Genomic DNA, 12132 nt, shown 5'->3' on the forward strand with positions numbered 1-12132 from the left:
CCCAGGGGACAATCAGGAATCAGGTTTCTGGCTAAGCAGAGACACCATAAACCTTTATTATCCCTTTCCCTGCCCAAGCACAAACTCTGCTTCTTCTGGATACAAATGTGGCCCATCATAATCTCAGAATGTTTCCAACAGTGATGGATGGGGGTATCGAGCCTGCCCTGATGATGCCTTGAACAGGTCAGAGAGTGACACCCTCAATTTTCAGAAACAATATCTGAGTCCTGAATATAAAAGAACCAGAGCACATTAAACGTGGGCCCACTTCCTGAACCTGTAAGTGTTGTCCACTGGGACACTATGAAACTCTTTCATGAAAGCTGAGAGGGATTGAAAAGAAGACAGAGGCCTCCTGAATCCCGTGTGTGTTTAAAAAGCGCTGTGCTGGGGTCTCAGTTACACAGTTGGTATTGGGGGTGGAAATAATATGCCCCACAGTATCCACGCAGTGAAACAGGAGAGCTCTGTGGAGTGGGGAAGGGATGATTGGGCAGAAAGAGAAGGGACATTTTGAGGAAGGACACTGGGAACTTACCTAGACTGGGTGTCGGCCAGGACTGGGAAGCTGTGAGAAAGAGAAGAGAAGATCAGATCAGGCACGTTACTCAGAAGTCAGCAAAACTGGAATGAGGAGGGAAAGAAATGGGCAAGTATGACACTCAGTCCATCCTACTTTCTATCACACAGGGAGGGACATTGCCATGCACATCCCCACAGAGATGCACCGCGTAAGGGGTCAAGGCAGATCCTGTCCACCATTGCCAGCTCTGAGGTGATCAACATTGTGTCTGCCCAGGGTAACCCGGCTGACCCCAAACCAACCCTCTCCCTTGCACGTCTTAGGTGTTCCTGAGTCAGCAAGGCTGAGGAAGCCACTCCAGCCAAAATCCCTTGTGTGATCTTGAAGCCCAGACCACAGGCAATAACAAGGCCATGGCTGGCTGGCCTCATGGGGGCTGCCCTTCCACACCAGACCTGGGGCACAGGCAATGCTCAGCAGCGTTCTGAAAGGACCTGAGGTCAAGGACTCCAACCCCACCCAACCAAGGCCTGACATGAATTGAAACCCATTTGCATTCCTAACTCGTGAGCCTCTATTTCCAGACCTCCTCACTGGGTCTCAGATGAGAACCCACTTTCAGACAAGCATCTTTAGTTCAGAGTTCCTTGCAGTGAGAGGATTCCTCCCCTGCATTGCTGTCTGTCCTGTGTCCATGACACCCTCACCCAGTGCTACTCAGCTGGGGAGAAATGGAGCCCTGGGGAGCCAGGAGTTTTCTCTTCTGCCTCTTCCTTGCACTGCCTCGGGAAGGGGATAAAGTCTGGGTTGTTGTTTCAGTTTGGTCCCCTGTCCTAAGTGACCACAGGAACACCAGGCCCTGTAGCAAAATTCATACAGATTCTTAGCAGAGAGCTAACAAGACTACATAAATATAGGAAACAGAAGAATCTCTGAGTGAGGAGATCAGAATGTAATTAGGATTTTCTTCCTGAGCAAACTCCAGCCTAGGAGATGGAGCCCAAGCTCTTGAAGGCCCACCTGAGCAGATGACACCAGCGTCTTCATGATGGCCACAGTTGTGGGTGAGCCAGCCATTGTGGGGGCAGCTCCACAGGTAGGACTCGTGTCCTGAGCAGCGCACATCATCCAGGACAATGGGTCCTGAGCCCTGACCAAACCGGGCATTTCCTGGGGCTGACGTGGCCCGGCCACAGCCCAGCTGCCTGCAGACCACATTGGCATCATTGGTGTCCCAGCTGTCATCACACACGGTGCCCCAGGAGCCTCGGTAAAGGACCTCTACTCGGCCCTGACACCTGTCACTTCCATTCACCAGCCTCAGGGTTAAACTGGATTCAGGTCCTACAGAGGAACACAAGAACCCTTTATCCATCCCTACCATGAGGTCAAGGATCTAAGGCACGTTGCACACTGAGGGTACTTCCTAATGGCCAAGGTCACCTGGACAAGCAGTTATGATTGAATACAACTGCAAGCAGGGGTTCAGCTTCATCATACTGGAAGGAGAGGTGATACCCCATTCTGCCTGGGTTTATGGAGGCTCAGATTTTGAGGAAGCACATGTGACCCCAGTGGAGGTGACAGGAATGGATGCCCCACTCCCTACTCTGGGCACACACAGGATGGAGCTCCACAGCTCCAGAGGGCAGGCCCGTGCTGTCCCCATGTTGAAGAGTTTGGTGGCACCCACATGGTCCTCTCTGGCTTCTGGTAAATTGCCAGGGATGGCAAGGCATTGTCCAGACAGCTGCAGGGACAGAAATTTTCACCCACCCTTGCAGGTCTGCAATGCATGGCCAGAAGGCCAGGAATGAGGTCCCAGGAGTAGGGAGCCCTCCAGGGCTTGTCCTGAGCACCCAAATAAGGATCTTTCCTGATACTTGGAACAGGGTCCCACAGGAGACAGGTCACCAACACCCTCCACCCTCTAACACCCGACCCAGGACGGGCTCCCCAGAGACTCCAACATCCTCCCACTCAACGCACAGGGACATGAAAAAGACAGGGGCCCACCTTGACCCTTATCCTATCATTTTCAGAAAAAACATTGGTCCAGAGGTAGAGAGTGAGCCCTAGGGAGGGGTGAGAGGATTATTTACCTACTGTCGATGGAGGTAAGGTGACGGTCGACAACGTGTCTGTAAATTGCAACAAAGAAAAAGGCTAGAATTAAAGTTGAGGGAGAAAAGCTCCAAAAGGAAAGGTCTCTGGACAAGGCAAGCATCATGAAAATTCCTCCATTTCTGGTTCCTGCCACTTGCTCCCCACGTGTCAGCCCAAGTCTGTAGCTCAGGAAGCACAGCCAGGGACACAGGCCTCACTGGAGACCAGTCCGATCCCTCCTACCTCTGAAGTGGGGAATGCCCTCTTCCCAGCTACAAAGGGTTTACCTGCCCCATCCACTGACACATGGACTGATGGGCACATCTGACACCAATGCTGAGAAACTCCCACTTGAAACTAAAATGTTAGAAGGATCAGGGAGCTGCTTAAAGGAGTACAAAGTCTCCTGGCAAGTGGAGGCAACAGAAATATCTAATATCTCTCTCCCTGCCCGAGCATGGCCTCTGCCTGTCTGGAGGTAGATGGGGCCCTGCCGCATCTGGGGTGTTTGAAGGAGTCAGGAATGGAGGTATCAGGCCTGCACTGACATTGCTTGCCCATGGACAGGCATGTTTAAGGCTTTAGCTGAAATTGCCTTCCCAGGAGACTTTGGCAATCACTGTCAATTCTTAGAAAGATCACACCTTCTTAACCATGTCTGGTTAAGAAGCTCCATGCCAGGGTCTCAGTTACAGAGCAGGGAAAATAGTATGACCCACAGCATCCACACAGGTAAGAAGGGTTAGGTCTGTGGAGTGGGAAAAAGGATAATTGTGCAGAAAGAGAAGGGACATCCTGAGGAAGGACACTGGGGACTCACCTGGCCTGGGCGTCGACCGGGACTGGGCAGCTGTGAGAAAGAGGAGGTCAGATCAGATGCACTATACGGAAGCTGGCAAAACCGGAACAAAGGCAGAAGGAACTAAACAGGTCACGCCTTCAGTCCATGCTAGGTCCCCATCACAGAGGGAGAGGCATTGCCATGCACGTCCCCAAAAGGATGCTCCTTGAAAGGCGTCTGGGCAGATCTTGTCTACTACTGCCAGCTCCAAAGTGATTAAGTTTGTGTTTACCCACAGTAATCAGGTTGACACAAAACCAACCCTCTCACTTACACATCTTAGCAGTCCCTGAGTCAGCAAATATGAAGAGGCCACTCCAGCTAAAATCCAACCTGTGATCTTCTAGCCCAGCCCACAGGCATTCATAACAAGGCTTTGCTCAGCAGGCCTCATGGGCACTGCCCGCCCCACACCTGACCAGTGTACAGGCAAGACACTGCAGTGCTCTGGAGGAAACTGCAGTCAAGCACTCACACCCCCAAAACCCAGGCCAGACACGGACAGACACAGATCTGCACTCCCAGCCTTGTGTTTCCAGTCTGATGGCTCCTTACTGGGCCTCAGCAGAAGACCCTCTCTTCCCAGCATGAACCTTTGGTTCTCGGCTTCTCCCAGTGAGATCATCCCTCTCCCAATGCCTATATGTGCTGCATCCACCTTGCCCTCACCTAAACCTTTCAGTAGGGGAAAGGTGGAACCCTGGAGAGCCAGCGTGCTATAGTTTGGATGCTTGTCCCAGCCAAGACTCACGTTGGGATTGGATCCCCAAGTATAGAGGTGAGGCCTGATGCGCCATGTTTGGGTCATGGAAGCCAACCCTTCATGAATAACTTAGTGCCCTCCCTGGTCAGGGGTGGGTTCTTCTCTTAGTTTCTAGCAAGAACTGGTGGTTGAAAAGAGCCTGGACCTTCCATCCCTCTTGCCCTCTCTTGCTTCCTCTCCCGCCATGTGACGTCTGCTCAGGCCACCTCCCCATCTCCTTCTGCCAGGAGCGCAAGCAGCCTGAGGCCATCAGCAGAAGCCAAGCAGATACCATGCTCCTATGCAGCCTGCAAAGCCAAGACCCAAATCAACCTCTTTCTTCATGAACAACCTGGCCCCAGCCATTTGTTTCCAGCCACACTAAAATGCAAAGACCAGCGCTTTCCTATTCTCCCTCTGCTTGCGCTGCCTCAGTAGGGGAACAAAGGTGTGACCCTTATTTCACTTTGGCCCATTGTCCTCTCTGACCTCCTCAAAACCTGGCAATGTAGTGAAGATTCATACAGTTTCCTAGGAGAGAGCTAAGGAGATATCAGAAATACAGGAAAGGTTGAAAAAGCTCTGAGTGAGGAGATTAGAACATAATGAGAACTCGCTTCCTGAGCAAAATCTACCCCAAGAGAGGAAACCCAAATTGCTGGAGACCCACCTGAGCAGATGACACCAGCGTCTTCACTATGGCCACAGTTGTGGGAGAGCCAGCCGTTGTGGGGACAGCTCCACAGGTAGGACTCATTCCCTGAGCAGCGCACGTCATCCAGGACAATGGGTCCTGAGCCCTGACCAAACCGGGCATTTCCTGGGGCTGACGTGGCCCAGCCACAGCCCAGCTGCCTGCAGACCACATTGGCATCATTGGTGTCCCAGCTGTCATCACACACGGTGCCCCAGGAGCCTCGGTATAGGACCTCTACTCGGCCCTGACACCTGTCACCTCCATTCACCAGCCTCAGGGCCAAACTGGATTCAGGTCCTACAGGGGAACAGAAGAACTCTTCATCAATCCCTATCAGGAGGTCAAGGATCTAAGGCACATTCCACACTCAGGGCACTTCCTAACGGCCAAAGTCCCCTGGGCAGGCAGTCACGATTGAATATGACTGCAACCAGAGGTTCAGCTTCATCACAGTGGAAGGAGAGGTGATACGCTATTCTGCTCGGGTTTATGAAGGGTCAAGTTTTGGGGAAGCACCTGTGACCCCAGTGGAGGTGATAGAAATGGGCGCCCGACTTCCTACTCTGGGCACACACAGGATGAAGCTCCACAGCTCCAGAGGGCAGGACCATGCTGTCCCCATGTTCAAGAGTTAGGTGGCACCCACATGGTCCTCCGTGGTTTCTGGCAAGTTGCCAAGGATGGCAAGGCCTTGGCCAGACAGCTGCAGGGACAGAAACTGTCACCCACTCTTGTAGGTCTGTAGTGCATGGCCAGAGGGCCAGGAACGAGGTCTCAGTAGGAGTAGGGAGCCCTCCAGGGCTTGTCCTCCGCACCTGGATGAGGATCTTTCCTGATACTTGGAAGAGGATCCCATGGGAGACAGATCACCGGCACCCTCCACCCTCCAACACCAGAACCAGGACTGGCTCCCCAGAGACTCCAACATCCTCCCACTCAACGCACAGGGACATGAAAAACACGGGCCCACCTTCACCCTCATCCTATCATTTTCAGAAAAAAACATTTGTCCAGAGGTAGACAGTGAGCCCTAGGGAGGTGTGAGAGGATTATTTACCTACTGCTGATGCAGATAAGGTGGTGGTGGGCAACGTGTCTTTAATTGCAACAAAGACAAAGGCTAGAATTAAACTTGAGGGTGAAAAGCTCCAAAAGGAAAAGTCTCTAGACATGGCAAGCACCATGAAAACTGCTCGATTTCTGGTTCCTGCCACTTGCTCCCCATATGTCTGCCCAAGTCTTCAGCCCAGTAAGCTAAGGAAGGGACATAGGCCTCGCTGGAGACCAGTCCAATCCCTCCTACCTCTGAAGTCTGGGATGTCCTCTTCTCAGCTACAAAGGGTTTGCCTGCCCCATCCACTGACACATGGACTAGTGGACACATCTGATGCCATTGTTGAGCCTCTGATTGTTAGAGCTAAAATGTTAGAAGGATCAGGGAGCTGCCCAAAGGAGTATAAAGTCTCCTGGCAAGTGGAGGTACCAGAAATATCTAATATCTCTCTCCCTGCCTGAGCATGGCCTCTGCCTTTCTGGATGTAGATGGGGCCCTGCTGCATCTGGGGGTGTTTGAAGGACTTTGTGTCTGCCCATAGTAATCACGTTGACATAAAACCAACCCTCTCGCTTGCACATCTTAGCAGTCCCTGAGTCAGCAAGTATGAAGAGGCCACTCCTGCAAAAAAATATCCAGCCTGTGATCTTCTAGCCCAGCCCACAGGCATTCATAACAAGGCTTTGCTCAGCAGGCCTTATGGGCATTGCCCGCCACACACCTGACCAGTGCACAGGCAAGACACTGCAGTGCTCTGGAGGCAACTGCAGTCAAGCACTCACACCCCCAAAACCCAGGCAAGACATGGACAGTCATAAGTCTCCACTCCCAGCCTTGTGTTTCTGGTCTGATGCCTCCTGATTGGTCTTCAGCAGAAGACCTTCCCTTCCCAGCATGAGCCTTTGGTTCTGGGCTCCTCCCAGCCAGACCGTCCCTCCCCCAACACCTATATGTGCTGCATCCACCTCACCCTCACCTAAACCTTTCAGTAGGGGAAAGGTAGAACCCTGGAGAGCCAGCATGCTATAGATTGGATGTTTGTCCCATCCAAGACTCATGTTGGGATTGGATCCTCAAGTATAGAGGTGAGGCTGGATGTGCCATGTCTGGGTCATGGGAGCCAACACTTCATGAATAACTTAGTGCCCTCCCTGGTCAGGGGGAAGTTCTTCTCTTAGTTCCTAGAAAGAGCTGGTGGTTGAAAAGAGTCTGGGCCCTCCCTCTTGCTCTCTCTTGCTTCCTCCCCCGCCATGTGACCTCTGCCCAGGCCAGCTCCCCATCCCCTTCTGCCAGCAGTACAAGCAGCCTGAGGTCCTCAGCAGAAGCCGAGCAGATGCCTGCACCATGCTCCTATGCAGCCTGCAAAGCCACGACCCAAATCAACCTCTATCTTCATGAACAACCTGGAACCAGCTATTCCTTTACAGCCACATTAAAGGCAAAGACCTGGCGTTTTTGTCTTCTCCCTCTGCTTGCACAGACTCGGTAGGGGAACAAAGGTGTGACCCTTATTTCACTTTAGCCCATTGTCCTCTCTGACCTCCTCAAAACCTGGCAATGTGGTGAAGGCTCATGCGGTTTCCTAGGAGAGAGCTAAGGAGATATCAGAAATATAGGAAAGGTTGAAAAAGCTCTGCATGATATTAGAACATAATAAGACCTTCCTGAGCAAAATCTACCCCACGAGAGGAAACCCAAATTGCTGGAGACCCACCTGAGCAGATGACACCAGCATCTTCACCATGGCCACAGTTGTGGGAGAGCCAGCCATTGTGAGGACAGCTCCACAGGTAGGACTCATTCCCTGAGCAGCGCACGTCATCCAGGACAATGGGTCCTGAGCCCTGACCAAACCGGGCATTTCCTGGGGCTGACATGGCCCAGCCACAGCCCAGCTGCCTGCAGACCACATTGGCATCATTGGTGTCCCAGCTGTCATCACACACGGTGCCCCAGGAGCCTTGGTATAGGACCTCCACTCGGCCCTGACACCTGTCACCTCCATTCACCAGCCTCACGGCCAAACTGGATTGAGATCCTACAGGGGAACAGAAGAACCCTTCATCCATCCCTATCAGGATGTCAAGAATCTAAGGAATATTCCACATTCAAGGCAGGTCCTAATGGCTAAAGTCACCTGGGCAGGCAGTCACCTTTGAATATGAATAAAACCAGAGATTCAGCTTCATCAAAGTCAAAGAAGCAGTGACACCGTATTCTGCCTGGGTTTATGAAGGCTCAAGTTTTGGGGAAGCACCTGTGACCCCACCGGAGTTAACAGGAATGGAAACCCCATTCCCTAACCTGAGTACACACAGGATGGAGCTACACAGCTACAGTAGGCAGGCCAGGCTCTCCCCATGATCAGGAGCTTGGTGGCAATCCTATGGTCCTGTCTGGCTTCTGAAAATTTCACAGGTATGACAAGGCCTTGGCCAGACAGGTGCGGGGACAGTCACTTTCACTGACTCTTCACACCTCTGCAGTCCATGGGCTGCAGGAATGAGGCCTTAGTAGGATTAGGGAAGCCTCCAGGGCTTTTCCTCAGCACCTGGATGCGGATCTTTCCTGACCACTTGAAACGGGATTCCACGGGAGACAAGTCACCAGCACCCTCCAGCCTCCAACATCAGACCCAGAGCTGGGTCCCCAGAGACTCTACCTTCCTCCCATGCAACCCACAGGGACATGAAAAAGAGAGAGGCCCACCTTGACCCTCATCCTATCATTTTCAGAAAAAAAAATTTGTCCAGAGATAGAGAGTGAGCCCTAGGGAGGAGTGAGAGGATTATTTACCTACTGTCGATGCAGGTAAGGTGATGGTCGGCAACGTGTCTGTAATTGCAACAAAGACAAAGGCTAGAATTAAAGTTGAGGGTGAAAAGCTCCAAAAGGAAAGGACTCCGGAGAAGGCAAGCATCATGAAAACTACCCCACTTCTGGGTCCTGCCACTTGTTCCCCGTATGTCTGCCCAAGTCTGCAGCTCAGCAAGCTCAGCAAGGGACATAGGCCTTGCTGGAGACCAGTTCGATCCCTCCTGCCTCTGAAGTGTGGGATGTCCTCTTCTCAGTCACAAAGGGTTAGCCTGTTCCATGCACTGACACATGCATTGATGGGCACATCTAACACCATTGCTGAAACTCCACTAGCTCGAGCTAAAATGTTAGGGAAACCAAGGAGCTGACCAAAGGGGTATCAGTTTTCCCAGTAAGTGGAGGCACCAGAAATATTTATTATCCCTCCCCCTGCCCGAGCATGGCCTATGCCTCTTCTGGATGCAGATGTAGCCCTGCAGAATCTGGGGTGTTTGAAGGAGTGAGGAATGGAGGTATCAGGCCTGCACTGACATTGCTTGCCCATGGAGGCAGCCGTGTTTAAGGCTTTAGCTGACGTTGGCTTCCCAGGAGACTTTGGCAATCACTCTCAATTCTCAGGAAGGTCATATCAGCTCTGAATAGAAAAGGGCCAAAGCTAATTAAATATGAGGCCACTTCCTAAACCTCTAAGGGTTGGCCGTTGGGACAGTATGAAACTGCTTCATGAAAGCTGAGATAAATGGAACAGAAAACAGAAGCCTCCTGAACCCTGTCTGGTTCAGAAGCGCCATTCCAGGGTCTCAGTTACAGAGCAGGGGAAAACTGTATGCCAGGAAATATCCACTCTGAGAAGAACGAGGGCTCTGTGGAGTGCAGAAAGGGATAATTTTGCAGAAAGAGAAGGGACATCCCAAGGAAGGACACTGGGGACTCACCTGACCTGGGCGTCGACCAGGAGTGGGCAGCTGTGAGAAAGAGGAGGTCAGATCAGATGCACTGTACAGAAGCTGGCAAAATTGGAACAAAGGTAGAAGGAACTAAACAGGTCATGCCTTCAGTCCACCCTGGGTCCCCATCACAGAGGGAGGGCATTGCCATTCACATCCCCACAGAGATGCTCCTTAGAGGGTGTCTGGGCAGATCCTGTCCACTATTGCCAACTCCAAGGTGATTAACCTTGTGTCTGCCCATAGTAATCAGGTTGACACAAAACCAACCCTCTCCCTTGCACATCTTAGTAGTCCCTGAGTCAGCAAATGTGAGGAGGCCATTCCAGCCAAAGTCCTGCCTGTGATGTTCCAGTCCAGCCCACAGGCATTCATAACAATGCTTTGCCTAGCAGGCCTCATGGGGGCTGCACGCTCCATACCAGACCGGTGCACAGGCAAGACACTGCAGTGCTCTGGAGGAAGTTGTGGTCAAGGACTCACAGCCCCCAAATCCCAGGCCAGAAATGGACAGACACAGATCTGCACTCCTAGCCTTGTGTCTCTATTAAGACACCATCTTATTGGGCCTCAGCAGAAGACTGCACTTCCTAGCAGGAGCCTTTGGTTCTGGGCTCCTCCCAGTAAGACAGTCCCTCCCCCATCCCCTATATGTGCTTCATCCACGTAACCCTTATGCAAAATCTTTCAGTAGGGGAAAGATGGAACCCTGGAGAGCCAGGGTGCTATACTTTGGAGGCTTGTCACGTCCAAGTGTTATGTTGCAATTGAATCCCCAAGTTTAGACATGAGGCCTGATGCACCACGTCTGGGTGATGGAGACCAACACTTCATGAATAACTTAGTGCCCTCCCTGGTCGGGGTGAGTTCTTCTCTTAGTTCCTAGCAAGAGCTGGTGGTTGAAAAGAGTCTGGGCCCTCCCTCTTGCTCTCTCTTGCTTCCTCCCTCACCATGTGACCTCTGCCCAGGCCACCTCCCCATCCCTTTCTGCCAGGAGTACAAGCAGCCTGAGGTCCTCATCAGAAGCTGAGCAGATGCCTGCACCATGCTCCTATGCAGCCTGCAAAGCCAAGACCCAAATCAGCCTCTTTCTTCATGAACAAACCAGCCCCAGTTACTCCTTTCCAGCCACACTAAAAGGCAAAGACCTGGCACTTTCCTCTTCTCCCTCTGCTTGCGCTGCCTCAGTAGGTGAACAAAGGCATGACCCTTATTTCACTTTGGCCCATTGTCCTCTCTGACCTTCTCAAAACCTGGCAATGAAGACTCATGCAGTTTACTAGGAGAGAGCTAAGGAGATATCAGAAACATAGGAAAGGTTGAAAAAGCTCTGAGGGAGGAGATCAGAACATAATGAGACCTCACTTCCTGAGCAAAATCTACCCCAAGAGAGGGAGCCCAAGGTCTTGGAGGCCCACCTGAGCAGATGACACCAGCGTCTTCACTGTGCTGACAGTTGTGGGAGAGCCAGCCATTGTGGGGGCAGCTCCACAGGTAGGACTCATGTCCTGAGCAGCGCACGTCATCCAGGACAATAGGTCCTGAGCCCTGACCAAACCGGGCATTTCCTGGGGCTGACATGGCCCAGCCACAGCTCAGCTGCCTGCAGACCACATTGGCGTCATTGGTGTCCCAGCTGTCATCACACACGGTGCCCCAGGTGCCTCGGTATAGGACCTCCACTCGGCCCTGACACCTGTCACCACCATTCACCAGCCTCAGGGCCAAACTGGATTCAGATCCTACAGGGGAACACAAGAACCCTTCATCCATCTCCATTATGAGGTGAAGAAAAAGGCATGGACAACACTCAGGGCAGTGGGCAAAGTAGTCAAGTTTGAATACAAGTGCCAAAGTCACCAGGGCACACAGTCACCATTGAAGATGACTGCACCCAAAGGTTAAGCTTTGTCATAGTGGAAAAAATGATGCCCTATTCTACTCAAGTCTATAAAAGCTCAAGTTATGGGTAAGCATGTATGACTCCAGAGGAGGGGACAGGAATGGACACCCCACTCCTCACTCTGGGTGCACACATGATGGAGCTACACAGCTACAAATGGCAGGCCTAGACCCCCTCCATATTCAGGAGCTTATTGGCACCTGCATGGTCCTCTCTGCCTTCTGGCAAATTGCCAGTGATGGCAAGGCCTTAGCCACACAGGTGCAGGGACCAGCACTTTCACCCACTCTTCAGAGGACTGGATCCCATGGCCTGAGGGCCAGGAATGAGGTCCCAGTAGCATTAAGGAGCCCTCCAGTGCTCGTCCTGAGCACCTGGATGAGGATCTTTCCTGACCACTTGGAACAGGATTCCATGGGAGACAGGTCACCAGCACCCTCCATCCTCAAACATCAGACCCAGCACTGGCTCCTCAATGATTCCACTTTCCTCCCACGTG

The 12132-nt window shown here is 52.1% G+C and overlaps 1 protein-coding gene across 1 annotated transcript; it reads right to left on the reverse strand.

The window, feature by feature from the left end:
• Positions 1-541: 541 nt before the first annotated feature.
• LOC116464665 (deleted in malignant brain tumors 1 protein-like) lies at positions 542-11509 on the reverse strand (the record flags this gene model as incomplete). The annotated part of the gene is made up of 11 exons (XM_058435147.1): positions 11149-11509; positions 9719-9748; positions 8767-8825; positions 8445-8541; positions 7646-8004; positions 4886-5228; positions 3453-3482; positions 2629-2667; positions 1547-1870; positions 921-981; positions 542-571 (listed from the first exon to the last, which is right to left on the reverse strand). Coding segments are annotated over exons 1-11 (1733 nt in total), but the record flags the coding sequence as incomplete, so codon positions are not given.
• Positions 11510-12132: the final 623 nt, after the last annotated feature.

Source organism: Hylobates moloch, unplaced genomic scaffold, assembly GCF_009828535.3.
Source record: "Hylobates moloch isolate HMO894 unplaced genomic scaffold, HMol_V3 SCAFFOLD_1225, whole genome shotgun sequence".
In the NCBI taxonomy this organism is placed as follows: domain Eukaryota; kingdom Metazoa; phylum Chordata; class Mammalia; order Primates; family Hylobatidae; genus Hylobates; species Hylobates moloch.